The 24,159-nt window shown below is 33.8% G+C and overlaps 11 protein-coding genes across 11 annotated transcripts; 7 read left to right on the plus strand and 4 right to left on the minus strand.

The window, feature by feature from the left end:
- Positions 1-321: 321 nt before the first annotated feature.
- On the plus strand, positions 322-957 carry NAEGRDRAFT_69439 (uncharacterized protein; the record flags this gene model as incomplete). The annotated part of the gene is made up of 1 exon (XM_002675317.1): positions 322-957. The coding sequence occupies one exon, from the start codon at positions 322-324 to the stop codon at positions 955-957; it is 636 nt and encodes a 211-aa protein (XP_002675363.1).
- Positions 958-1,288: 331 nt separating this feature from the next.
- Positions 1,289-2,190, plus strand: NAEGRDRAFT_69440 (uncharacterized protein; the record flags this gene model as incomplete). Its single annotated transcript, XM_002675318.1, has 2 exons — positions 1,289-1,670; positions 1,691-2,190. The coding sequence occupies 2 exons, from the start codon at positions 1,289-1,291 to the stop codon at positions 2,188-2,190; spliced, it is 882 nt and encodes a 293-aa protein (XP_002675364.1).
- Positions 2,191-3,079: 889 nt separating this feature from the next.
- NAEGRDRAFT_69441 (uncharacterized protein) lies at positions 3,080-3,883 on the plus strand (the record flags this gene model as incomplete). Its single annotated transcript, XM_002675319.1, has 1 exon — positions 3,080-3,883. One exon carries the CDS (start codon positions 3,080-3,082, stop codon positions 3,881-3,883), a length of 804 nt encoding a protein of 267 aa, XP_002675365.1.
- A 1,264-nt stretch (positions 3,884-5,147) lies between these two features.
- On the plus strand, positions 5,148-7,373 carry NAEGRDRAFT_80326 (uncharacterized protein). The gene has a single exon (XM_002675320.1). It carries the CDS (start codon positions 5,212-5,214, stop codon positions 6,997-6,999), a length of 1,788 nt encoding a protein of 595 aa, XP_002675366.1. The 5' UTR covers positions 5,148-5,211; the 3' UTR covers positions 7,000-7,373.
- Positions 7,374-8,278: 905 nt separating this feature from the next.
- On the minus strand, positions 8,279-11,494 carry NAEGRDRAFT_69443 (uncharacterized protein; the record flags this gene model as incomplete). Its single annotated transcript, XM_002675410.1, has 1 exon — positions 8,279-11,494. One exon carries the CDS (start codon positions 11,492-11,494, stop codon positions 8,279-8,281), a length of 3,216 nt encoding a protein of 1,071 aa, XP_002675456.1.
- Positions 11,495-12,275: 781 nt separating this feature from the next.
- NAEGRDRAFT_80327 (bromodomain-containing protein) lies at positions 12,276-14,739 on the plus strand. The gene is made up of 2 exons (XM_002675321.1): positions 12,276-14,170; positions 14,215-14,739. Exons 1-2 carry the CDS (start codon positions 12,523-12,525, stop codon positions 14,721-14,723), a joined length of 2,157 nt encoding a protein of 718 aa, XP_002675367.1. The 5' UTR covers positions 12,276-12,522; the 3' UTR covers positions 14,724-14,739.
- A 509-nt stretch (positions 14,740-15,248) lies between these two features.
- On the minus strand, positions 15,249-15,839 carry NAEGRDRAFT_69445 (uncharacterized protein; the record flags this gene model as incomplete). The annotated part of the gene is made up of 1 exon (XM_002675411.1): positions 15,249-15,839. The coding sequence occupies one exon, from the start codon at positions 15,837-15,839 to the stop codon at positions 15,249-15,251; it is 591 nt and encodes a 196-aa protein (XP_002675457.1).
- Positions 15,840-16,399: 560 nt separating this feature from the next.
- Positions 16,400-18,113, minus strand: NAEGRDRAFT_82668 (retinal pigment epithelial membrane protein). The gene has a single exon (XM_002675412.1). It carries the CDS (start codon positions 17,930-17,932, stop codon positions 16,475-16,477), a length of 1,458 nt encoding a protein of 485 aa, XP_002675458.1. The 5' UTR covers positions 17,933-18,113; the 3' UTR covers positions 16,400-16,474.
- A 230-nt stretch (positions 18,114-18,343) lies between these two features.
- NAEGRDRAFT_80329 (uncharacterized protein) lies at positions 18,344-18,985 on the plus strand (the record flags this gene model as incomplete). Its single annotated transcript, XM_002675322.1, has 2 exons — positions 18,344-18,910; positions 18,945-18,985. The coding sequence occupies one exon, from the start codon at positions 18,344-18,346 to the stop codon at positions 18,902-18,904; it is 561 nt and encodes a 186-aa protein (XP_002675368.1). The 3' UTR covers positions 18,905-18,910; positions 18,945-18,985.
- Positions 18,986-19,409: 424 nt separating this feature from the next.
- NAEGRDRAFT_69448 (uncharacterized protein) lies at positions 19,410-21,571 on the plus strand (the record flags this gene model as incomplete). Its single annotated transcript, XM_002675323.1, has 2 exons — positions 19,410-19,557; positions 19,857-21,571. The coding sequence occupies 2 exons, from the start codon at positions 19,410-19,412 to the stop codon at positions 21,569-21,571; spliced, it is 1,863 nt and encodes a 620-aa protein (XP_002675369.1).
- A 64-nt stretch (positions 21,572-21,635) lies between these two features.
- On the minus strand, positions 21,636-23,141 carry NAEGRDRAFT_69449 (uncharacterized protein; the record flags this gene model as incomplete). The annotated part of the gene is made up of 2 exons (XM_002675413.1): positions 21,636-21,870; positions 21,919-23,141. The coding sequence occupies 2 exons, from the start codon at positions 23,139-23,141 to the stop codon at positions 21,636-21,638; spliced, it is 1,458 nt and encodes a 485-aa protein (XP_002675459.1).
- Positions 23,142-24,159: the final 1,018 nt, after the last annotated feature.

Here is a 24,159-nt window from a genome sequence, read left to right on the forward strand (position 1 = left end):
TATTTTCCTGTCTTTCTTAGTCAATACTTGCGTGACAATTACAAAGATCCAAGATATATAGGAAATGGTAACTTTGGAACTGTTTATTTGGTAACTCATCAATATTTCGATGAAAGAAAAGCAATCAAACAGTTTTCATTGAGGCAAGAGATAGAAATTGATGAACTAATGAAATGTGTAAGTGTCTTGTCATTTTGATAGTGCTAAAAAGCAAAGTATGAATTGATTGGCAAAGATTCTCCTCATGTTCTTCCTGTGGAAGGAGTTTTTAAAACTAAAATTAAGGATGACCTTTTTGGCCTGGAAGTTTTGACACCAAAAATGGAAATGTCATTAGATGTTTATTTACGAAAGCACTTGTTTGCAAATTCAAAACCACTGTCAACAAAATTGGATATTATTGAACAGATCATTGAACAAGTTGGAATTGGAATTCATTCTTTGCATTCAAAGGAATTAGCTCATCGTGATTTGAAGGAAGCAAATATTTTGGTCAGTGGTTCAAACAAGCTCTTCATTTGCTTGTGTGATTTTGATTTTGTCAATGATAACCTCACAACATCCTTATCTATTGTGGGGACTCCAAAATATCTTCCTCCTGAAATGATTAGTCAGGGGATCCTTTTAAAGAAGAATAGTACAAAGATTGACATTTGGTGCTTTGGAATAATCATTTTTAGAATATTGTGTGAATTACTTGGTATTGATTGTTTTTCAGATTGTCCTGAAGAGATACTCGTAGAAGATGATATAAGATTAGGAAGAGCAAAGGATAGCGAACAATTGAGACAATATCTGGATAAGAAACTTTCAACATCAGAGCTATTGATCAATTATACTTTGGGAGAAGGAAGAAGAATCACCCGATTTATTGAACTTACGAGGCAATTACTCGAATACCAATATGAGAAGAGGCCAAATGCTTCCACATTAATTGAACTCATTCAGACTCCTTGATAAAAATTTGAATTAGTAATTTTTCCATTAGCTCTTTTGAGAGCTTTGAAAATTCTCACTGGACACAATTCAAGATTGAAAGTGGTTGTCTCACTCCATCCCTCTGTTTTGGATCTGACTTGTAAAACAAATTGATTCATGTAATGTTGAAATTTTATAAATAATTTCCATATTTTCGAAAATTCCTAAAATTCTAAGGTTTGAAAATCATTAATAAGCTCAAATCGTTGAGTGCTTTGAAAGTTCTCACTGGAAAATCTTGTATTTTGTCCAAACAACAACAACAAAAAAACAACTGAATATCTTATAATTTATTACCTAGAATTCTAAAATGTCTTCTAATCAACAAAATCAATACACTTCTGTAATTGTTATTGGAGCTGGTGGAAATTGTGGTCTCGAAATTGCCAAAGCAATCTTGGAACATTACCCACAAGTCAAGTTGACCTTGCATGTTAGAAATGAGGAAAAGGTTGCCTCTTTGAAAGAAAAGGGAGCTAATGTAATTGTTGGGGATATTCTCTCAACAAGTGAAGAGGAGCTCGTAAATGCATTGTCTGGTAAAGAGGTAGTCATCACTGCTCTTGCAGCTAATCCTGAGCTATTGCTTCAAGGTCAATTGAAACTCATTGAAGCTTCCAAGAAGGCAGGTGTAAAAAAGTACCTTCCAACAACCTATGGTTTGAATTTAAATCTTTTCAAACCTGAGGAAAGTATGTTAAATGATGCCAAGTTCAAATTACTGAAACTATCAAACAAAGTGGTTTAGAATGGACTCAAGTGAATGTTGGAATCTTTGCTCATATGGCTTCCTTCTTATTATTCAACAAGTTTGATGCAGAAACCAAGACAGTTCATTACAATGGTGATTTGAGTGAAAAGGTTGATGTTAGCTTTTTAGAAGATATTGGAAAGTTTGTAGCTAAAGCTGCTATCAGAAAGGATATTGTTGGTGATATTAATGTTGCTTCTGACACTTTGACAGTTAAGGAAATTGCTCATTTCATTCATGGTGAAAATATTGAATTCAAACAAGATCAAACAGCAGCTGATTGGATTAAATCCATCCAAGAAAGAATTGCCGAAAAGTTAAATTCTCCAAGTGAATTATTTCCAATTCTTTTGGAGCAATTAAGATGGACAATTATTTCAGGAAGAAGAGTTGAAAGCTCCAATAGTAATCTCTTCCAAGATATCAAACCAAGATTATTCAAAACAATCAATCAACAATAATATTGTTTCACATTAATATCTATTAATAAAAGATGCTAGAATAATATTCTTCTTCTTCATCATCATCGTCATTGTTTTGAGTTGGTGGAGGTGGACAAGGATCAACACCCTTATATTTAGTTTCCTTAATGTCTATATCTCGTCCTGTAATGAGAGTGTGAATGTTTCGTTCAGAAAACTCAAATAGACCACATTTGACATGTTTCAGGAATGGAATTGGTGATTTTGGGAAGTTTTTCAAATCCTCTATCACAAACCAAATTCTTTTTCCAGTTTCAGCCAAATGTTTCAACACTTTAAACACTCCGTATGGGTATGCATAAGATCAACCTAATAGAAAGTTTCTGAATTAATTTTAGCCGAAACTACCTTGGCACTCTTTACAAGCTCAAAAATTTACCCATTCCATCATCCTCTTCATGCTAGGGAATCATTTCATCATTCAATATTTTCTTCCCGATCATAGAAAATTATTTCCGATCATGATCACTCACGATCGTTCGGAACAATTATTTGAATTTGATTTTGTAGGTAAAATTCATAATCTACACAACTCATTTCAATCCAATTAAAAGGTCCACAAGATCAAAAATATGAGGTGAAAAATAGGAAAAGATCAATTCCAAGCATTATTTTTTAGTTAAATTTAAAATCAAATTTCATAAGAGATTAGTGAAAGATGATACATAACAACCAACAAGAGAATTTATTGATCAAGTTTTCATATATCAGATTAACAAGATTATTTGAAAAAAATGGAATCAACATCAATGAATGAAATTGCACTTCTAGGAGGTTAGTAAGAATAAAAATTAGCATACTTTAATAAAACACGCACAACAAAAAAGGTACTCAAGGAATTGGCAAGCAATGTCTCTTGTTTCTACTAATGAAGGGAGTGAGAGTGAGAGTTCTTGCTCGTAATCCATCAATGCTCTCTCCTCTCGATAGTAAATATTCCGATCGATTAAGCATTGTGAAGGGAGATGCTACCAAGGCAGAGGATGTTGCCCAATTAATTTCCAACTCTCAGGTCTCTCATGTTATTTGTGCTCTTGGAGTGAGAATGAATGAGCCAACCACTGTGGTTGAAAATGGAGTGATCAATGCAATTAGTGTAATGAAGAAACTTGATAGGGAAATGAGATTTGTGTTGGTTACTTCGTCAGCTCTTGTAAAATCGAATTCTAATTGGTTTTTTGATAATATTGTAAAGAAACACTTGTTGAATCATATTTACGATGATTTGGAAAGAGCTGAGAAGGCTTTGGTTGAATTGACCAAAGATTCAAAAATCAGTTATGCAATTGTTCGACCACCTCAACTTGTTGATGCACCTGCTACTCTCGATTTGATCTACAAGGAAGGAGATGAACAACCAAAAGGAACACATCTCGTCACGAGAGAAGATGTTGCCTCTGTTTTATTAGAATGTATCTTTGACAAACAGTTCAATACTGGCAATAGAATATTTAATGTTGATACTACTCGAAAGTTGGATGTCAAAGTGGATGTAATTAAGATTTTGAGATCTGTAACACCATACCCAAAGTATTTAATGATTAGATCATTCATGTTTTCAATTCAGGCTGCAATTGGATTCTTGATTGGCTTTTCTCTCTTCAAACTCAAATCATTGCTATTCCCTCAACTTGAAGAACACATTATAAAGTATCTCAGTAAACATAAATAAATCAAAGATTAAACTTCAAATCTAATAATTTTTCCATTAGTAGTTCCAATGATAAGAACCTCATCAGTGTAAAGGATACTAGCAATTCTTTCATTAATTTCAATGAGGGGAGCATTATCATTGGGAATGGTTTTGAATGGATGTTTTGCACTGTTGGAATCAAAGACGTACACCCAAATATAACCTTTGGAATCTGTTGCAGAATTATTTCCCAACACAATCTTGCTTTCATCCATTTGATAATAGGCCAATTGTTGGGAACTTGTCTGAATTGTTTTTAAATGTTTTACCTGTTGTTGTATTAAATCCTTTGCTGATTCAATTTTGTACAATGAAATTCTATTATGAAAATCAACAAATAAAATGTTTCTAAAAAAAGACAAATTATCAATTGTTTGATTGTAAAAATCGCCCATTTCCAATTGTTCCTCTTCAAATGTATTCAATTCATAACACTTTAAATCGTGTCCAATTCCAGCAGCTATTATTTTCTTAATCTCATTATTGATAGCAAATGTTTTTAATCCATAATCCAATCCCAAGTTTCCACTAATTTCTGCATTAAACTTGAAATTTTCAATATTGAATAAATATACTTCTCCACTCAAATCACAAATCATTAAATCCACCTCTGAATACCATTCCATTTTAATAAATTCCTTTCTTTCTTTCTTCTTACTTGTTATTTGTCCAAGTTTAAGATCATCACCTAATTGATAAACAATAAAAGAGCCTTTGCAAAGTACGAATAATAAACCAGATTTAGCACTATACGAATATAATTATAATAATTAAATTAAGCTACAACAACAATACATACATCATTTGAATGGGTGCATCTTCCAATTCTATAACAGAAAAAACTTTCTGTGTATTGGGCACATTCCTCAATCCGATCACTTTCTTATTCGTTGCTGCAAAAACAAATTGTTTTAAAATTGCTAGACACGAAATTGGATATTCGGAAATTTGCATGGTGGAGCCTATCTGCTGCTTCCATAAAGAATTATTCTGGTTCTGAAGAAGCATCTGTTGTGGCTGGTAATGTTTGCTCATTTTTTTTATTTGAATTTTTTGAGTTTTTTAAGTTTTTTGGAATTCAATTTTGGGATTTGTGAAGCATTGGTGAAAATTAATCCAAACATTGAGGAATGGAATTTAATGTTGCTTAATTCTGAACCACCAATTATTTAGCAAAAATATTTTGATTCGGAATTAATAATGTAAAAGTTTACAAAAACTGAAACGTGATTTAAAAAAAATGCATGAAGAGAATTACTACGGAATGGATCACTCGTTGATTCAATTATTAAAACAACAAATCATGGATGGAAAAGAATGGAAAATATGATCAAGAAAATAGGCTTTCACTTTTAAAGAAAATTGAAAAGACAACACTTGATTATTTTCTATTGATTTTTAATAATCATCAAGATCATGGAAAGGAATTAAAAGAATTAGGCTTTGATGTGGGAATATTGAGTAAATTGGTGGAGAATGAAAAATCAAAGAAATTCCGAAATGATTTTGATGAAATTAAAAAAGAATTGAAGGATCAGATTAATAATGAAGGAGTTGATATTGGAGAGGTGATTGTTCAATGTGTTTTACATCAGAATTTTGAACATGTGGAGGAGTTTTCTTCTGCTTTCTATTCAATTCTTGAACTTTCGAATGCAAGACAAACATTGACTAGAGGAATTATTTACTCAATATTGGTGGGTGAGAATTCCACTACGATTCAACATGGTTTTGATGAGATGGAAAGAGTTTTACTACTGAGAGGTTGTAATATTTCATCATTGTACCGTCCATTGTTTGTCAAATTTACAAAAGCAGTGAAAGGAAATCCAGTTGCAGATGAATTAGAATCCATTGACGAATCAAAAATTAATCCTAAACTCAAGAATAATTATACCATTATTCTGAAAGATCAAGATGATTTTTATGATGTGCCATTTGCAGAATATTTTCAAAAAGAGTATGAACCAATCATTAACGAGTTCTATCAATTAATCAATGATTTAACACTTCTCAAAGATCATAATTATCCATACTTGAATGAATATATTGCATATATTCAAAAATATATTGAATGTTTACAAGAAAGAGACAGCTCAAAATTAGAAGATGTATACAGAGAATTGGATGAATTGTGGATGGATATCAAATATCACATTCAATATGTACATGATATTGAGTATGGATATTGTGATTCTTTGAGATGTAAAGTAACACCTGATTTCAGTGTTAGATTGGTTGATGAGGAATACCAAGATGTAAATAATTTTATCAAGGAAAAGATTACAAAACGATTATTGGATTACTTCTCCAATAGAAATACAAATCTCGGAAAGAAAGGAGTAAGCACTATAGAAAAGTCATCCTGTTTTATTTATTACTTTCCATTCTTGTGTGGAAGCAGCTTGAATTTCAGATTTTCTGGTCAATCAATCCCAAACAGACCAGAAGTCTCTTCCAGTAAAGGTGTAAAAATATTTTTTGATCCAGTGGCAAGTGACATGTACAATTCACAAACAAGACAAACAGCTAGAAAGTTATTTGAACAATGTGATGATATTGAGAATAACATGACAGCATCAGAGGCCATTCGATTCCATATTGCATCACATGAGCTAGGTCATGCCTCCTATAACTTGTCGAGTATTAAGGAATCTATTACAACATCCACTAAAACTCTATTGGAAGAACCAAGAGCTCAATTGACTGCATGCTTTGCCATCAAATTACTCTATGATCATGGTGATATCACCAAAGAGGAGATGGACAGAGGATTACTATTTTTTGCTGCTGAGGATTTGAGTAATTTTGTAATGGCTGGAAAAGTTGCATTCGAACCTTACATTATTTCTGGAATTAATTGCTATGGAATTTACGAAACTGTTGGATATATGTCTATTGTAAATGACAGGATTCATATCAATAATGAAAAATCCTATGAAGCACTCTGTAAACTTGAAGAATTATTCGAAACAATTTTACAAGCCGAAGACGAAAATGATGGAAACAAACTTGAAACCATTTTACAACAAATGCAAAACAAACCTCCAATCATTACCTGGATGTATAAGAAACTTAACCTTGACCTTGCCTAATTCCCTTAATGACCTCGACCACATTTTCATTATTTACTCTCCCTATAATACCCATCATTCTGCATCAACTTCAAAACAATAGAAAAACTAATCATCACTAGTCCATTAGAGAATTTCATCATTCCAATTTCATTTCCTTACTTGCAATTTTCCAATCCGCGTTTACTGTAAATTTTTGGGTTTTTAGCGAATTTAAAAAAATAGTCACAAACCTCTCCGCGCAACAGAGATTTGATTTTCCCTTAAATTAAGTAAATTTTAAGAGAGGGTGGAAATATAAATTGGAGGATGATGGTAGGTTATTGTTAGTGGTAGAGAATAATGTTGGTGTTTTTAAAGAATGGAAATCATGATTAATAAATCTAATATTCGGGAAGGAAAAAAACAAAAAGGTGATGATGAGGAACAAACAAGTTTCAATGATGAGAAGAGTAGGAAAGATACAGCAAAACATCAGGTACAATCGCCTCTTATCACTAAATTAAAGATACAATCTTTGGAAAAGGAAATTAAATTGCAAAATGAATTAATCGAACAATCAGAGGAGGATTATTCAATGAGGGTGACTTACCTTCAGAGTATGCTTGAGTCCGTATGTAAGGACATTATTAATATTGGAAATCAATCCTTAGTAGAAGGAGAACAAGAAGAAACAATATGTTTGGAAGGAGATTCTACTTTGGAAGTGTCAATGATTCCCAACCAAACAGAAATATCTCCAATTAAAAAGAGCTCTATGGAATTTGATTCGCCCATGTTGGAAGACCTTATTTTTGTGGAAGGATTTGGAGAAGGAGATGCAGAACAATCAACAACTATGAAAGAACAAGAAAATCAAACCGAGAAGTATTTATTGGAAAGTAATACTTCAAATCTAAGTGTTATCAATGAAAGTGAGATTGATAACCAACTAAAGGATCTCAATAGAAAATTGAGAGACGTTGAAGGACAATTAGCAATGAATAATCACAGTTCCAAGCTTGATATTTCAAATTTGGAAAAGGATTTATCAGATAAAATTGAAGGCATTGACAAGAAGATTGATTCCTTAGACTCTAAAGAAGAGACAGTGCTTTATTCTATCAAGAGACTCTCAATGGATTTGAGAAAACCTGAACAATCACAAGTTAAAATTACGGAAATTGTTCATCACAATTATCTGAACTTTAAGGTCTTGGCAGCAATTTTAATATTTGCTGTTGCCATCTACTTTGGGCTCCAATTAACAAGCTATGACACACCAACATTTTAAAACCACATGTGATTATACATCAGGACTTTATAGCAAATTAATCTTGAACTCGTTTTTAACAGTCTCTCTCACATTGGTTTCGAGTTTTGACAAGGCAAAATAGGCAGCTGTCTTTTGAGATTGCTCAGGTTGTTGCTGCTGCTTGTAATAGTAGATTTGACTTCCAAATAATTGTTTGGAATAAATGAAACCATCTCTGTCATTTTTGAGGAAGAGTTTTGTAACGGCCTTTCCAGTCTTTGGTTGTTGGGCCTCTTCATTCCACCATTCTACTTGTTGATTTTCTGTAGAGTTGAGATAAGTATTTCTGGCCTTTGCTACATTAACAAAGAAGGTCTTGCTTGAAATATTGGTTGTTGTTGCCATACTATTAAATTCATCATACATTAGACAGAATGAGTTGGTATCTGTTGTTTGTTCTCCATTATTATTAGTAGCTGGTGCTCTCTTATATCTGACATTACCATTAAGCTTGTATGGTGCTGACTCCTCTCTAGCAAGAATCATGTTGGTATAACTTGATCTATCCATTTTTCTGGATATTTGTCTCAAAATTGGTTTCATCTCAGTTCGAATCTTGATGATACAATCATTGAGATCGCATCTCCAATTGAAGGACTCCTTAAATTCCCATAATAAGCATAGTGATAGATCTCTATATCTATATGTTATTAATGCATGCTTCTTCATTGATGTAGTGTTAGAATCATTTGAATTAAGATAGACTTGCAAATAGTCAATTTGATCTTCCTCGCTGAGAACTATAAATTCTGATTCCTTATCTCCAGAAATAATAAACATGTTGTAATCCAAATTGATACGAGAAATTTTTTCCTTTGATTCGCTATTGGTTGGATTTTCTTCATCCTCAGAATATTGTAAATCCTGAACAGCTGTTGTTTCATACATGGACCAGTCATCAATCATGTATGCGTTAATACCAAAAGCACTATTTTCATTTGGTAATGGGCTTGGAGCATAGGTTGTGCTTGCATTTGATTGGACGGAGGCATTACTCAAACCACCAGGTGAAGATTCGTGGAAACTACTTCTCGATCTATTCTCTGGTGTCAGAGTTCTTTCTCTGGCAGATCCAATACTAGACTTGGAGAGTGATTTTACCAATGGGCTCACTGTTGCTCCCGAAGTCAATAAATTACTGGTGCTATTTGATTTGGCATTTGATCGGTAAGGGCTTTGAGTATTTACAGGTGTGCCAGGAGTTTTGAACTTTCTCAGTGGAATTGGTGTAATATGGCTCGAGTCTGGTGTGGATACGAATGGGTTATCACTTTGTGGTGTACCAACAACACTTCTTGCTTTAACCCCGTTTAATGGTGTAAATTTGGTCATTGGACTTGAAACAATCTCTGCATCGAATGATTCATCATATCTGTCCTGATATTCACACAAATTCTTTTCAATACATTTTAGTCTGAATAAAATAAATTGAACAACCTTTTCATCCAAATTATTGAGAGCTACTAGACCCTTACTTTCGAAAAACATTGCCGAGCCGATAAGGGATCCCCGTTCCTCAGTGATTTGAGTATCCTCATTAATTGATAAATTTTCCAATTGTTTCTGTACCATTCTTGAGAGTGAGACTCCAAGGGTATTAAAGTTATAATTTGGCTTGACTCGTGGCATTGTTGATCCATAAGAATCCTGCAATTGATTCAATATGGTCATGGCTTTGATAAATATATTCTTTTCAGGAACTTCTGCATAGGGAATGGCATGTGGGAATATTCTTTGAGTCATGGCCTTAATTGGCAGATCATCTGGAATTTTTTGACTTACAGTATACATTTTGATGAGGACATTTAAATCGTCAAGAACCATCTCCTGATCAGAATTCCATCTCCGTTCAGTATTAGGTCTCTTCTTGTAGATATTGGAGACGATTGGGTTATATGGTGATGCAATCCATGGTGTTCGATGATTATCATTTGGAACTATTGACCTCACTGGGAATGGCCCTTCAATAATATCCTCAAAAACATCCAAACTACTCTCAAACTCATTGGTATGAGAGGTGTAAAATTCAGTTTTGGCAGCTTCAATTTCCTTCTCTCTCTTATTTAGTGAGCTTCTATCTGAAAGTACTTGCTTAATATTGTAGGTTCCATAAATAAAGGCAAAGGAATCGAGAATGTGACGTAAATTTTCGTGTAAAATATAATTTGGAGTACTTATTGGAGCACATAGACAGTAGATCAAGTTGTAATATCTCACAATTGCCATTTTAGAGTGATTGAATTGTACCATATTGACAGGATGGTTACTTTCTTTAGATTGAACTCGAGGTACAGCTGTTGCTTCAGCCTTGAGTGAAGATGTGAGAAGTGATTTGGTATTGTCAGCTGAAGTTGGTGGAGAAATTGAGTTGTTATCAAAGCCGTTTTCTTCTGGAGAAAGTGTTTCAAAAACGAGAGGGTGGAAAGAATCAGTAAAAATCAAATATGATTGAATATAACCAATAATATGGAGTTGTGATGTTTTTGAGACTGTACTTGGATAGAAATAAATTAATTGTTCCTCCAATAAATCAGTTTCATTATCTGTGACCTGATCATCTTGTCTATATTCATCATACATGTCGAATTGTTCTTCTTCTTGATCATCATGTGAAGAGAATGTATGTCTTCCTCTCTCGCTTCCTTCATCCAACTCAGTTTCACTACTGTTTGTGAAAACCATAAAACCATTTCTAAAGAATGACAATCCTTCATTCTTTAACTTTTTCTCCATTTCATCTTCATCCCTCATCACATTTGTTTTCCTTTGTTCCATGAGTTTTTTCATACGATTGACCTCTCTTTCTCTTTCCTTCTCTCGAGCCTTTTTTTCCTCCTTGTGAGTTAATTGATATCCTGTAATATTGATCGAGAGAGGAATATCGAATTGAGATAAAGCTCCAATCGATCCAAAACCATCCAGATCCACAAAAGTGTTATCTCCACCATTATTTTGCTGTTGTTGCATGGCAATTTGTGCCAATGATGATGATGGAGTTTCATTATTCGGAATGATGACTTGTTGCTGAGAATTATTTGTAGTAGAGGTGGTAGGACCAGTATAGGCACTCATTGGTGTTTCGTCCTCTTCTAATAATGTTAAATTCTGATGCATATGAGAAAAGTAAATACTATGAAGAAGATTTGAATCGGTAGAAAAGACTGTTGTTGTGGGTGTTGCATTTGATGAATTTTTGTCCTTGTTAGGATCATTCTTTGTCATGGTGAATGTTCTCATCATGATTATCAGATTGTTGTTGAAGAAGAATTAAAACAATTAAAGACTTTGAAAATCGATCCTCTGTATGATGATGTTATTGAACAATTAATGACTGTTATTCATGAATCCGTTTTAATGTATCCACTTCAAATTATTAAATAATCGTATGATCAACGAGTTGTTAATATCAGTGCAAAAGCTAACACTCAATGGAAAGAAGATTTTTTTCAAGTCTGCTTTCATTTATTATTATTTGATGATGGTTGTCGGTTACGATATGAAGAAAAAAGACTTGATTGCATGACTAACTTTTATGACTGGTTGAAGGTGTTTCTTGTCTTGTTTATTGATAATTTGGAATTGATACCAAACCATTCGTTCTAAAACAATGAAGTCATTATAGAGGTATTGCTTCGATGTTGTATGAACCTTCCTTGTTGATGTTTCCTTTTCTGTCACATAAGAGCAGGTGCCTAGAGGAGGAGAATATAAAATCTGTATTACAAATATAAATTATATTCGTTGGTTAGTTTGTTGGAGGGGCCAATATCATGATGATCATGAAAGTCATTGCATTTACATTGACAATACTCATGTTTTGCATTCTATCATCATCAACTTATTCCGTTCCTCTTCTTTCCTCAACTTTGGGCATCATGATGAAGAAGTGTTGCTGCGTTGTGTAAGGCCCTTACGTGTTCATTCAACAGTTTGTTTGCTCCAAATTTTTGGCGCTATTTTATTGATTGGACGTTGAAAAACAAAAGAAAAAAAAACATAAACGCTAGGCCAGCTCTGAGCGCTTTAACAACATACTCTTGTTGCAAAGCACTTTTTTAACCACACACATCAGCTTTCCATCAACGGTTTTTTTGCGTTGCGTTCAAATTGTAAGACCACGTTTTTTAACAAGGCTTCGAACTCTGAAATTGCCAGCAAAACTTCTGTTTTTTAACGGAACGCGCGTAAATTCAATCTCACAAACAACCGCTATTCAATCTACAGCTTAGCAATTTACACCAACAGCAACAATGTCCATCGAACAAGAAAAACCAACCTCATCATCCACAACATCAACTACATCAACAACAGATGAGAAGGACACCAATATGATGATGATCACGAGTACTACTAACAGTGATGGTGGAGCAGCCTCTACAATAGCTTCTAATACTCCAGTCAAGGCTGAGTCATCATCAGCTGCTCCACAAACAAAGAAGAAGGCTTTGATTGAAAAGCTTAGAAAGACAGTAAGCAATACTGAAAATATTGTTGCTGCTGCTTCTACACCAACTTCATCCAAGAAAGCCCCTTCCACAACCATCTTTACTCCAACTGTGGAACCACCTTCTCTCTCTATTAATACCAACACTGCTACTACTGGTGTAGCTGCAACAACAATTGGTGCCTCTTCTTCCACATCCAACAACACCACTCCTACCCAAAATTCTACAACCAATACTACTCATCCAAACACTACATCAACTACAGAACCAATCACTCCAACAAGATCCAAGAGAACTCGTAGACCAAACAAACTGTTAAATGATGAAGAAATTCCAAGCCTTCCAGAAAGTATACAGAAAAAGCTCCAAAAGCTAATGGGTATTGTTAAGAAACACAAATGGTCTTGGCCATTCAATAATCCTGTTGATCCTGTACAATTGCAAATTCCTGATTACTTTGATGTAATTAAAAATCCAATGGATTTGGGAACTGTTGAAAAGAAGGTTAACAATAATGAATATATGGATGTCTACCAATTCTTGGACGATGTTAGAGTTATTTGGTCGAACTGCTACTTGTACAACCCTGTTGATAGTGACATTTACAAGATGGCCAAGGAAGTGGAAAAGTATTTCAATGAAAAGTATGTCAAAACTGTTGGTGAAGTTAGTTATGATACAACAACAACTGTTCAAGAAGAGGTTACATCACCATCAGCCCAATCCAGTACCATTACAACCCCAGCAAGCACACCATCAACAAGTAAGAATAAGAAATCGAACGGAACAACATCATCAACTAAAGGAAGAAAGAAAAAGACATCCGAAACTGAAACCAATCTAGACTTAATGATTGAGACACCAATTAAGGAACAAGTAACAACACCATCAACCACCTCAAAATCTAAAGCATCATCAACCAAAAAAACTACAACAAACAAGAAAACAAAACCTAAGACAATGTCCTATAATCAAAAGAAGGAACTCAGTACAAATATTGGTTCTTTGGAAGGTGACAAATTAGCTGAAGTGGTTCGAATTATTCAAAGTAAAGCACCATCAGCTTCCAGCAAATCTGAAACTGAAATTGAAATTGATTTAGATAAATTGGATGATGCTACATTATTTGAATTAGAAGCATTCGTGGAAAAGAATCTTCCTAAAGAGAAGAATAAGAAAAAAACATCTTCAAAGCCTGCACCAAAGAAGAAGAGAAAGACTTCCCCTGTAAAGGAAAAGAAATCAAACAAGAAACCAAAAAAGGAAGAAAAAGTTAGTGACTCGGAATCTACTGCTACAGATAATAGTGGATCAGAATCAAGTGCCACAGAATCAGACTCTTCCGACTCTGACTCTTCAAGTGGATCTGATTCTGATGATGATACTATCATGAAGACCATGACAAATCCTGTGCCACCAACTGTTCAAGAGATTCCAAAATCAATTCCTGAAGGTAAGTTTAATCTTTATTTTTCACGTTCATAAGGTATAGTTTAGTAGCTCAAAAACCATTACTTCCTAACATTCAAACAACCAACATTAATACTCCAAACTCTGTGAATAATAACACTATTAATACCCCAACCAATTTATTACCACCAACTCCTACTTCTTCTAGACCTCCTGCCAATATTATCCCAACAAAGAAACAAGTTGATACAGTAAAAGTTGATGAATTAAGCTGGACAAGTTTATTGGACGATGATGATAAGAAGAAACAACAATCTTCAACAAGTTCTGGATCTAGTATGGACACATCTGATGATCATACCAGTTCAAAATGGACCATTTTCCAACAGCAACAAAAGAGACAAAACGAATTGGAGGAAAAGATGAAACTTATCAGAGAACAAAAAGAAGAAGAACGTAGACAACAATCCATGCATGCCTCTCACATACATATGAATGAAAGAGAATTGGCAAAGAGACAACGAGAAGAGGAGAGACAACACAAGATGCACGAAGATTTGGATCCAGAGGCCTTTGAAAAGGAGTATTTTAATTAAATTTAATTTTTTTAATGTCAATTCACAAATTTTCATATCTTAGATCAAGTGAAATCACATACTTTTTCATTTATTGACATGTGCTTCTGGCTAGTTAGATATTCTTTTACTCTCCTCTATGGTCATTTTTAATGAACTGGATAAAAGTCATGTTGATCATTGAGGATTGACTAATGTATCCAATCACGTTGTCATTGAGGTACTTATTTCTAAGGTTAAGTTTTTCCAGTAAACTCAAATCCTTGATTTGATTAGCGTCAATGTCATCAATATTATTGGACTCAAGATGTTTTAATTTTTTCAATTGATTAATATGTGGTTTTAAAGAATCTGCGAACTCCTTATATTAAGGAATTGTAAATTGGTGAAATTATAGGCATCTAAACTGATGTTGATGCATCTAAAGGCTTCCAAACTTTCGTCCAGGATTGTCTTCATTGACTTCCTCTAATTCTGGTTTGGGTAGCTCTTATCCATTATTTGTTTTTATATTCCATTGAAAGAATTCAAGATGAAGGAAACAATTCAATAATCTTTAATATTTTTACTCTTTCTTACAAAATGAAAAAATTCTATTGAAAATATCGAAATTCTCCAAGCATGCATTTTGAAAAACTTGCTCAAATGCTTATTTTCCTTAAATAATTTCTTATAGTCATCTCTCTCTAAAACTAGTCGGTATACCTTTTCTGGATATTTACTTTCGAATAATGGACAATAATAGTTGAATATTTCATCTCGATTGTTGAATGCGTTCAGAATAACATAGTTTTGGGATTCCCACTCGACTTTGTATTCTTCAAGACTGCCAGTGATAATATCCAGATACTTTTCAGAGATATCATTTTCCAAGATTAGGTTAAATGTTGAAATGTTATTCGAAACCTGTGGCACAGTGTATTTCTTTTTGGATGCAACAGCAACACTGATCCCTACCACCTCCAATTTTCGTTTCTTCTTCAATGTTTCATTTTCCTGCAATAATCGACATATTTCCCTTTCTTGCATGTTTAGTTGACTTTCCAATGACATAATTTTTGAACTCAGCATTCCAGCTTGATTAATGGAATTGTAAACATTCCCACTCTCCATTGTTGATCTGCTCCAATTTGACATTTCTTCTACCACACATGCGTTTACTCTTCTTTCTTCTATTGTATTACTTGTCATACATGAATTGTTAGGATGTAATACAGTAATTCTCGTTGTTGCATTGATTGTTGTTGCATGTGGTGAAGGTGTTGGTGTTGTAGATGAATGTTGTACTGTTGTAGTTGTGACATTCGAATGATTATTAGAAATATTCGAAATGTGTTGATGAGAAGAGAGTGTCCCATCAACAAACTCTTGAAAACTGGGAAGAGCAAAGATTTTCTCTGCATGTTTTCAAATTTGTTGTTGATACAGCATGTTGTTATCTTTTGATTTTTTTGACTTGGACATTGTTGCATTTCGACCAAAAGAGAAACCAACAACCAGAAACCAGAATGTATTCGAAATTGCACGGAGATTGATAACAATTATGTCGGGTGGATTAATATTTCGGCTTTTACCAATCCGATATTCCAAATTAAAAAGACCTCTCTAAAATATTTCCAAAACCTCAATGAAATATAGTTGTGATGATTATAGTAGGCACGGTCTGTTACAAAGCTCATTGATACCTTCCTTTTCTTGACAAGTTGTTGACAATGTTTATTAATCCGCATTGTGTTGTGTTGATTTTCATGAACATTGTGGGATTACATGGATTATTTAAGAAGCTTTTGAGTTTCGAAAAAGTTACCATGGAAACCAAAAGGTACTCTTCTTGGTAGCTCAATATTCACTAATGGTGTGTTATTCATTGTCTTTCCATCGAATACAAACACTGTGGAAGAATTGGAATGTTCATGGTAGGCATAACATACAATGTAGACATCATCCTCTTCTTCAGATCTTGGTATGATTGAAACTTCTCCAATCATTCCATTGTTTGGAATGGTAATTGTTTGGAATGCATTTCCTTTTTCCAAATCAACTTTGGCAATTGAATTGGCAACGAATAGTTCTGATTTTTCAACTACTAAACTGTAGTAGAAAAATCTATTCTTTTGACCAGTGATTTCTCCTCTTACGACAGGGAACTCTCCAGAGGGTAATTGATTTCCGTCGAGGGTTTTTAAGAAACCTTCTGAAATTAACTTGCCACTTGTTAAGTTCAGAGTGTATTCATATGGGAATGGTTGCCCTTTTGAAAAATCAGTCATTGAGAATGATTTTTGAACGTGAACCAATATCTTAATCAATAAATCATCACCCTCTCTTTCTTCATAAGCATTAATATAGTGAAAGGCAACACCAGTTTCAGCTTCAAAGAATTGTATCTTGCTCGACTTGCCATCGTACAATCTTGGGAAGACAGCAATCTTGGTTGGTTTGGTATCATCGAATACGATTGGATTTTCACCAGTTAGAACCTTCTTGACATCCAAAATCAATGGATAAAATCCAACAATTGAATAATTTTCAGTAATGACCATATCATGAATCATGCAAACGTATGGAGTTTCTTCCTTGGTGAACTCATGTGAATGAATAATATCAAGATTCTTATCAGTGACACCATATCTGAAAGAGGTTCCTCTAGGATTCAATTCATATCCAAAGAAAATCATCTCTCCATTTCTTGGATCAATTTTTGGATGAGCAGTGAAATTATGTTTCAATTTTCCTTTAAAATCAAACTCTCCAACTGTTTTCAAATCTGGGAATGTAACTTCCATTGGTTTGTGTCCTTCTTCGAGTGCCAGGAATTTACCACCATGATAAATGATATTAGTATTTGCAGCACCACCTCCCTTCTTAAGTGGTCCATTCAATCCTCTATACATTCTCTCGTACAAGTAATGATAGGTATATTTGAGAAGTGGATTAATGCCACCATCCATGATCATACTATGAGCGAGAGGTCTTCCATTCTCCTTCTCTTGCAAGTACTTTTCAGTTTGGACGAATCTATTTCGATACGAACAATTTCCATCCTTGAATTCAAGTGCATGAATATGACCATCACCTTCAAACCAATGCAAATTATAGAGTGGATTAAATTGTGGATTTGGTCCAATTCTTGCATAAATTCCATTCAAATCCTTTGGAATTTCACCACTAATAATCGGAAGCTTTGTGATGGTCAATTCATCATGAATCGGAGCAAAATTACCATTCATTATTGGATTGTTTTTAATACCGCTCTCATAGGCTTGATTCTTATAATTGGAGAAGAGGAAATACTTGAAAACTCCCTTGATCCACAATAGGACGCCATTTAAAACTGTCCAGCAGAGGATTAACAAGTATCGTAGTTGATCAATTAGAGAATTTTTGGCGGGAGAAGTTGGTTGATCATTGGATGAAGCCATTTTTTTTCAAGATGAAAAATTGATTTTTACAATGACATTTCAAATTAGGAGAATTTGAGTTCAATTTAATTGAGAATAGTTAAGAATCGAATAGAATATTAAATTGCAAAATATTAAATTTTGTGATAGTATTTACTACAAGTATTCTATTGTAAAAGTTGGAATGCATAAATTCAGAAGATGTCAGCAGTCACAATGCTTTATTAAAAAATTAAAAATATGACAAGAACCACTGAGGAGGACTGTGAATCCCAACAGCCAATCCAACAAAACACCACCACTCCAAGAAAAACACCTCTCTTCGATTTATTATATCCCATTCTCTTACAATTGTGGAATTCCTTCCATTCGGCCAATCAAAGCATCTCTGAATTTAACATTAATGCATGGACACAGGGATACATTGATAAATTCGACTCTCTTGTGGGTATTGATAACGTTACCAACATGTTCAATTTGAGAATAATCTGCATGATTTTCTTATTGTTCTGTGCAAGTCTTTCTGATAATGCATCGTCATCACTCTCCACAGAGCTCATTGTTGGATTCTTGACTGCTGGTTTGGGATTTTATGCGAGAATTTTCTCAGATCCACTTGGAATGTTAATGTTCAGCATTTTGAATTTGTGTCTCTTTTTGCGTTGCACTTCTTGGATTGAAGATAAGCAGACTGCTCTGATTTTAATGACTCCCTTCTTGTTTATGAATCAAATTCGTTCGGTAGTTTGTGTGTTTAAATATGGAAAGGAAAAGATCAATAGTGGTTTAAAGGAAAATTAGAATATTTTGAGTTAAATGTTGTGTAATTAGTATGAGAATATTTAGGTGAAACGAAAGTAAACTATTCCTATTCCTCACTTGATACGCGTTTCGAATATTGTTTTTTTGTAAATGATGAAATATTTGTTACAATGAATTTTCAAATAGGAGATTTTTCTTGGAATAATCTTTAAGAATCGAATAGTTTATAAATAACCAATTTTAAATTGGTAGAAACCTTATTGGATATTGGAAAACATCTGAAATAATATCTTTAAAGAATGGGTAATACACTTGATTGAAATTCCTTTCTTCATTCCTTCTCTAATTAATTCCTTCCATTAGAGTGCTGTGAATATTGGATTTTCCTCACAAATTGATGACTTTGAGTATTATTAGATATGTGGCCAACAGCCTACTACTTATTGAAGAAGTTGTTTAGTATTTAAATTCTGCATTTCTTCCACTTTCGAATAAAAACAAATAAACCGTTACGAAAGTAACTATCACAGACACATTAAAAAAAATGCCCTTCGCATGGCTCAAACGAGGTAGCGGCCAAGAGGAAATAGATTTGGAAGATGTTCCTCTGAATCAGTGGTCTTCCAAACAGTTGACCAAATTTCTCAAGCAACACAAAAAGAAGATTGAATTGGAAAATAAGGATATTACCAGTATGTTTCAACAATAGCGAAATATCTAAATAGTAACAATTTTTTATTCACCATAATATTATAATGTCATCATGATGATGAATTTTTATTATTATGTTCCGTGATGACGACAATGATGATGCTAACCACACCACGAACAACAATAACAAAAAAACGCGCCAATTCTATATCTACTACTAACTACGATAATGATGATGATCAAACTCTAATTATTGCAAATTAACCGATTAATAATAATAACAATAACAAATATGATAATAATAACAATACTATATGATAATAACAAAATAACAAAAAAGAATTGAGAGAAGAAAGATGGAATGGTTTATCCATGTTAAGTGCCAAAGTTGAAGATTTGGAAAAGTTGGGTCTTGCAAGTGGATCCGCGCATGCACTCTATACAACAATTCATGAAGTTATCAATAGTCAAGTACAACGAAATCTTCTCAACTTGAGTAATAATAGAATTTCCGTTAATATCAATACAGCATCATCGGATATATCAACAAGTGATTCTAATATTGGTTCATCATCATCAGCTGGTCATTCTCTAACGATAATTTCAAATGGAGGAGGTAGTGGAGAGGGAAAACATAGTTCTCTAGAATTTTCAAGTTCATCACCTGGAACATCAGTCAACCAACACCAACTCAATTATATTCAAACTATTATTCAAAAACAACAGGGTAAATTGTCTGTACCAAACTTGAAAGATGAACAAATTGAAACATCTGGTGCAGTCACAACAAAAACTGGAGCAGATTTGGCTGCTATTCCTGCAGAAGATGATATTCGATTGGCACACGATTTGAATAATCCAGGAGAACTTGTTGAAGTTTCTCATGGTAGAAAGTCAGCAGGTGGTGGATTACAAATTCTCACCCTTGCTTCATCTTCTACAAGTAATGCCAGTTCTCTTGAATCTGCTGTGAAGGATTGCCCTGCTTGGAAAGTTGATCAACTAACAGCTCAGCAAACTCAAGCTTTTGAAAATGCTGTTGAAAAGGTACAGAGCTTGAAGTATCCAATCAAACCTGAACTTATTGATGTTTTAGCTCAAGACTTGGTTATTGTTGATAGATTCAAGTATAAATTCTTGAACCCAGACCGTTTAAAGCAAAGAGGAGATGGTGGTAGACATGATACTTTCCTCAAGATTAAACTTGTCATTACCGAAATGGATACAGAAGTTTTCCACAGAATTTGCAGACGTTTTGCTAATACCTTCTCTACAACTGTTAGAAATAGTAGATGGGGTATGTTCCACACTGCCTTGATCATTGGTCCATGGTATTTGGAATGGAATGACAGTTCTCTTTCAACTGTTAGAAAGAAGAGTAGTAGTAAGGCAGTTTTTGCTGTTGATATTGCTAAAATTGAAGGACAAAGAGAAGTTAACGAAGTTATTGATTCTGTTGCTCAATTATGTACAGTATGGAACGGATACAAGCTTTATGAAAATGACTCATGTAACTGTCAACATTTTGTTATTGACATGTTAGAATATTTGGGATTGGGTGATTCTTTTGAAAATGTTTTGGAAAGATTCCCACCACTCAAGGAATACATTAACAAACTTAAGAAACGAGGTGTTTGCGATATGGCTTACTATGTAGATGATAGAATTGCTAAAGCCATCAAGGAATCTACACAAACAAGTAGAGCTTTGAAAGAACTTGTCAAGAATAAGAAGGTTACCTTTGCATCTCACAAACTTTTGGATGAATTTGTGAGTTTTATCATGCAAAACTTCCCACTCTTCATAACGAATCGTCAACAAGAGTATGAACTTTTGAAAGCCTTTGATCGTGCTTTTTGGTTGAGAAGTCAATCTTCACAAACTGAAGATGATGAAACTGTGCAACCTATGGTTGATATGCACACTCAAGAATGCAAATGTCCTTTCAATAAGAATAATCAACCAATAACTGAAGTTAACAATTCTATTGTTGGTATTGACTATGATGTTGGTAATTATACAACTCATTTCCCTAAGCCTAGTGTTAACGCTTAATTGTAAATAATTTTCTAAATTTAATTTATTTTGTTAATAAATGTGATGTTACTGATCTAACCTTTTAATAGAAACAATCATATACATCTGAAAGGGCATTAACTTTAACATCTTTCCAATGTTGAACAAAATCCTCGATACACATGTAAAAGATACCATCATCTCTGAATTCAACATTCAAACGCTTAATGAGGTATGGTGTCCAATCCGAAGAATTGTCTGAATATCTTCCCTTCCACTCTAACGATGCCATAGAGCTTTGAATTTGTTGTTTTGTCATGTCGCTGCCAGCAAATCCCCTATTGAATTGTAAATAAAGTTATCAAAATTAAGATGAACAAACTTACCAAGGATTCATAATTTTAACAAGACGGTGAACCTTTTGCTCATCCTCAACCTTTACAACCTCCAGTACAGCATATGCATGGTATTCCTTGATTCCACTTGTTTTCTCAGTTTCTGCATAGTTCTGAGGAGAGTAAACAAAGATTGTGTTGCCTGCCTTGTTGAAGTCGACCAGTTTTTTCCAAATTTCTAACGGGTTACTTGTTGGTGTAACAACTAGGCCTGGTAAAGGTCTAGCTCCACAAAGAGTTGCTGTTGCAAAATCCGATTGACCTCCATGCCCAATAGCTTTGTATCCTCCATATAATTTGGCAAATGCTTTCTCCAAAAGTGGAACCCAAAATTCATTAACTGTTGATGACCTAGAACATAATAACTTTCCATTTCCTCCAAATGGGAGTCTATCGTCGATAGTAACCAGTGTTTCCTTTCCATCCTTATAGAGACGTAAAACATGTTTTCCCTTCTTCATATCACTCTCCACAAAAATATTCTTAATAATTCTTGGGCATTTGTAGGCCAAATTAATGACAGCTGCCAAAAAGTAGCACGTTCCAATAGAAGACTGCCTAATATCAAGAACATCAATGCCATCGAAAAACAATTGAGGATCGTCAGCAATTTCGCACGGACGTAACCATGCAGAAATCTTTTCACTGAAATCCCAATCTTGTTTGAATTCAGTGTCGAAAAACATTGTGCTTGTATTTGCTCTCTTTTGTCTTTCAACCATTTCCTTACTTGGATTGAAAATTCCATGCAATGCACAGTAATAATCCTTCAAGAGTTTTAAATATTGGTACAATTTTCCATATTTCTGGAAGCAATCAATAAGGGTTTTAACTGGAGTTTCATAACTTGGCGTCACTGGCAAATTTTTGCATTCCTGAATCAGTTGATCAACAGTCAAATTCAAAAAGTCTGGTACATTTGGTGTATTCACCCATTCGGATCTGACTTTTAATTCCTTATCTAAAATATCGCAGTGACTTGGATACCAACCACTTAATCCACTCTGAAAATCCGAATCTGTCTTCTTTACATAATTCATATAAAAATCAACATGTGGTGGTTTTGCCAAACCAATACCATTATCCAAAGCCTTTTCCCACTTTACTATTGTATCTAATGTTTTTGTAAATTGAGGAGAGACTCCATCTAATTTCCCATACTTTTCCTTAAACTCTTGTAGTGTTTTCTTAATACTATATTCCGAGACAGACATGATGATTTTTGATTTTAATAAAAATACAAAACAGAAGTAAAGTTCAAGCCTTTTTTTTTTAATTTTTTCAAGTTCAATTCGTTAATTACAGTTATTATTCAATTTTTGGCGCCAAAACCACCCAAGTTACTTTTATCCAACCGTAAATTACTATAAATTATTAATACAATACCAATACTTTACAATAAATTATTGATCGGGATTATAATACTGATAAATCTTCGCGCATTTTTCAAAAAGGAAACCAAAAACGAATCCAAAAAAAACAAAAACACAATACTTTCCTTTCACCATATCATCATCCACAACAAACTCAATCATCATTAAATAATATTATTTATCTATTTAATAATAATAACAAATGAGAAGGGGAAGTATTCATTCTGATGATGATGATTTTTCCATTCCATTCGATTGATTATCATCATGCAACAACAATAACAATGAATGAAATTCCACTTTCTTCATCATCCATGTCTCATCATCAATATATGCCTCCACCTCCTGTATTATCATCTACTACTCCATCGTCACCATCTGGAGTAGCAGCAACACATCATCATCCTACTAGTACATTATCTTCCTTGTTTAGAAAGTATACTTCATCACCCAGTAGTAGTCGACAAAAGCAACATTCGGATATGAATGATTTACAACAGGATTTGTTGGAAAATGATTTTCAGGAAGAGTTGCAGACGAGAAATAAGAGTATTGATGGGTATAATGGGGTAGTGGACGATGATGCATACTATACGAAAGAAAATAAGGTGAAATTTTACATTCCTGAGAAGAAGTTTAATTTCTATCCGAATGTGGTGTTTAATTTGAGTAATTCGACTATTGGAGCTGGAATATTGACACTGCCATATGCTTTTAAAAGTTGTGGACTAATTATGGGAATTGTCATTTTGGTTTTGGTTGGATTGATTGCTGTCCTTTCACTTCATTATTTATTGAATGCATCAGAGATTACAAAAGGGAGAACATATAGAGAGGTAGCTATCAAAGCATTTAGAGG

Source organism: Naegleria gruberi (assembly GCF_000004985.1).
Source record: "Naegleria gruberi genomic scaffold NAEGRscaffold_34, whole genome shotgun sequence".
Classification (NCBI taxonomy): domain Eukaryota; phylum Heterolobosea; class Eutetramitea; order Acrasida; family Naegleriidae; genus Naegleria; species Naegleria gruberi.

Excerpts from the sequence above, each read along its gene's own strand:
- NAEGRDRAFT_80326 (XM_002675320.1), top strand. The coding sequence starts at position 5,212 with ATGGAAAAGAATGGAAAATATGATCAAGAAAATAGGCTTTCACTTTTA.
- NAEGRDRAFT_80327 (XM_002675321.1), top strand. The coding sequence starts at position 12,523 with ATGTCCATCGAACAAGAAAAACCAACCTCATCATCCACAACATCAACT. Across the intron at positions 14,171-14,214 it reads TCCAAAATCAATTCCTGAAG|TAGCTCAAAAACCATTACTT; the intron begins GTAAGTTTAATC and ends GGTATAGTTTAG.
- NAEGRDRAFT_82668 (XM_002675412.1), bottom strand. The coding sequence starts at position 17,932 with ATGAATGGTAATTTTGCTCCGATTCATGATGAATTGACCATCACAAAG.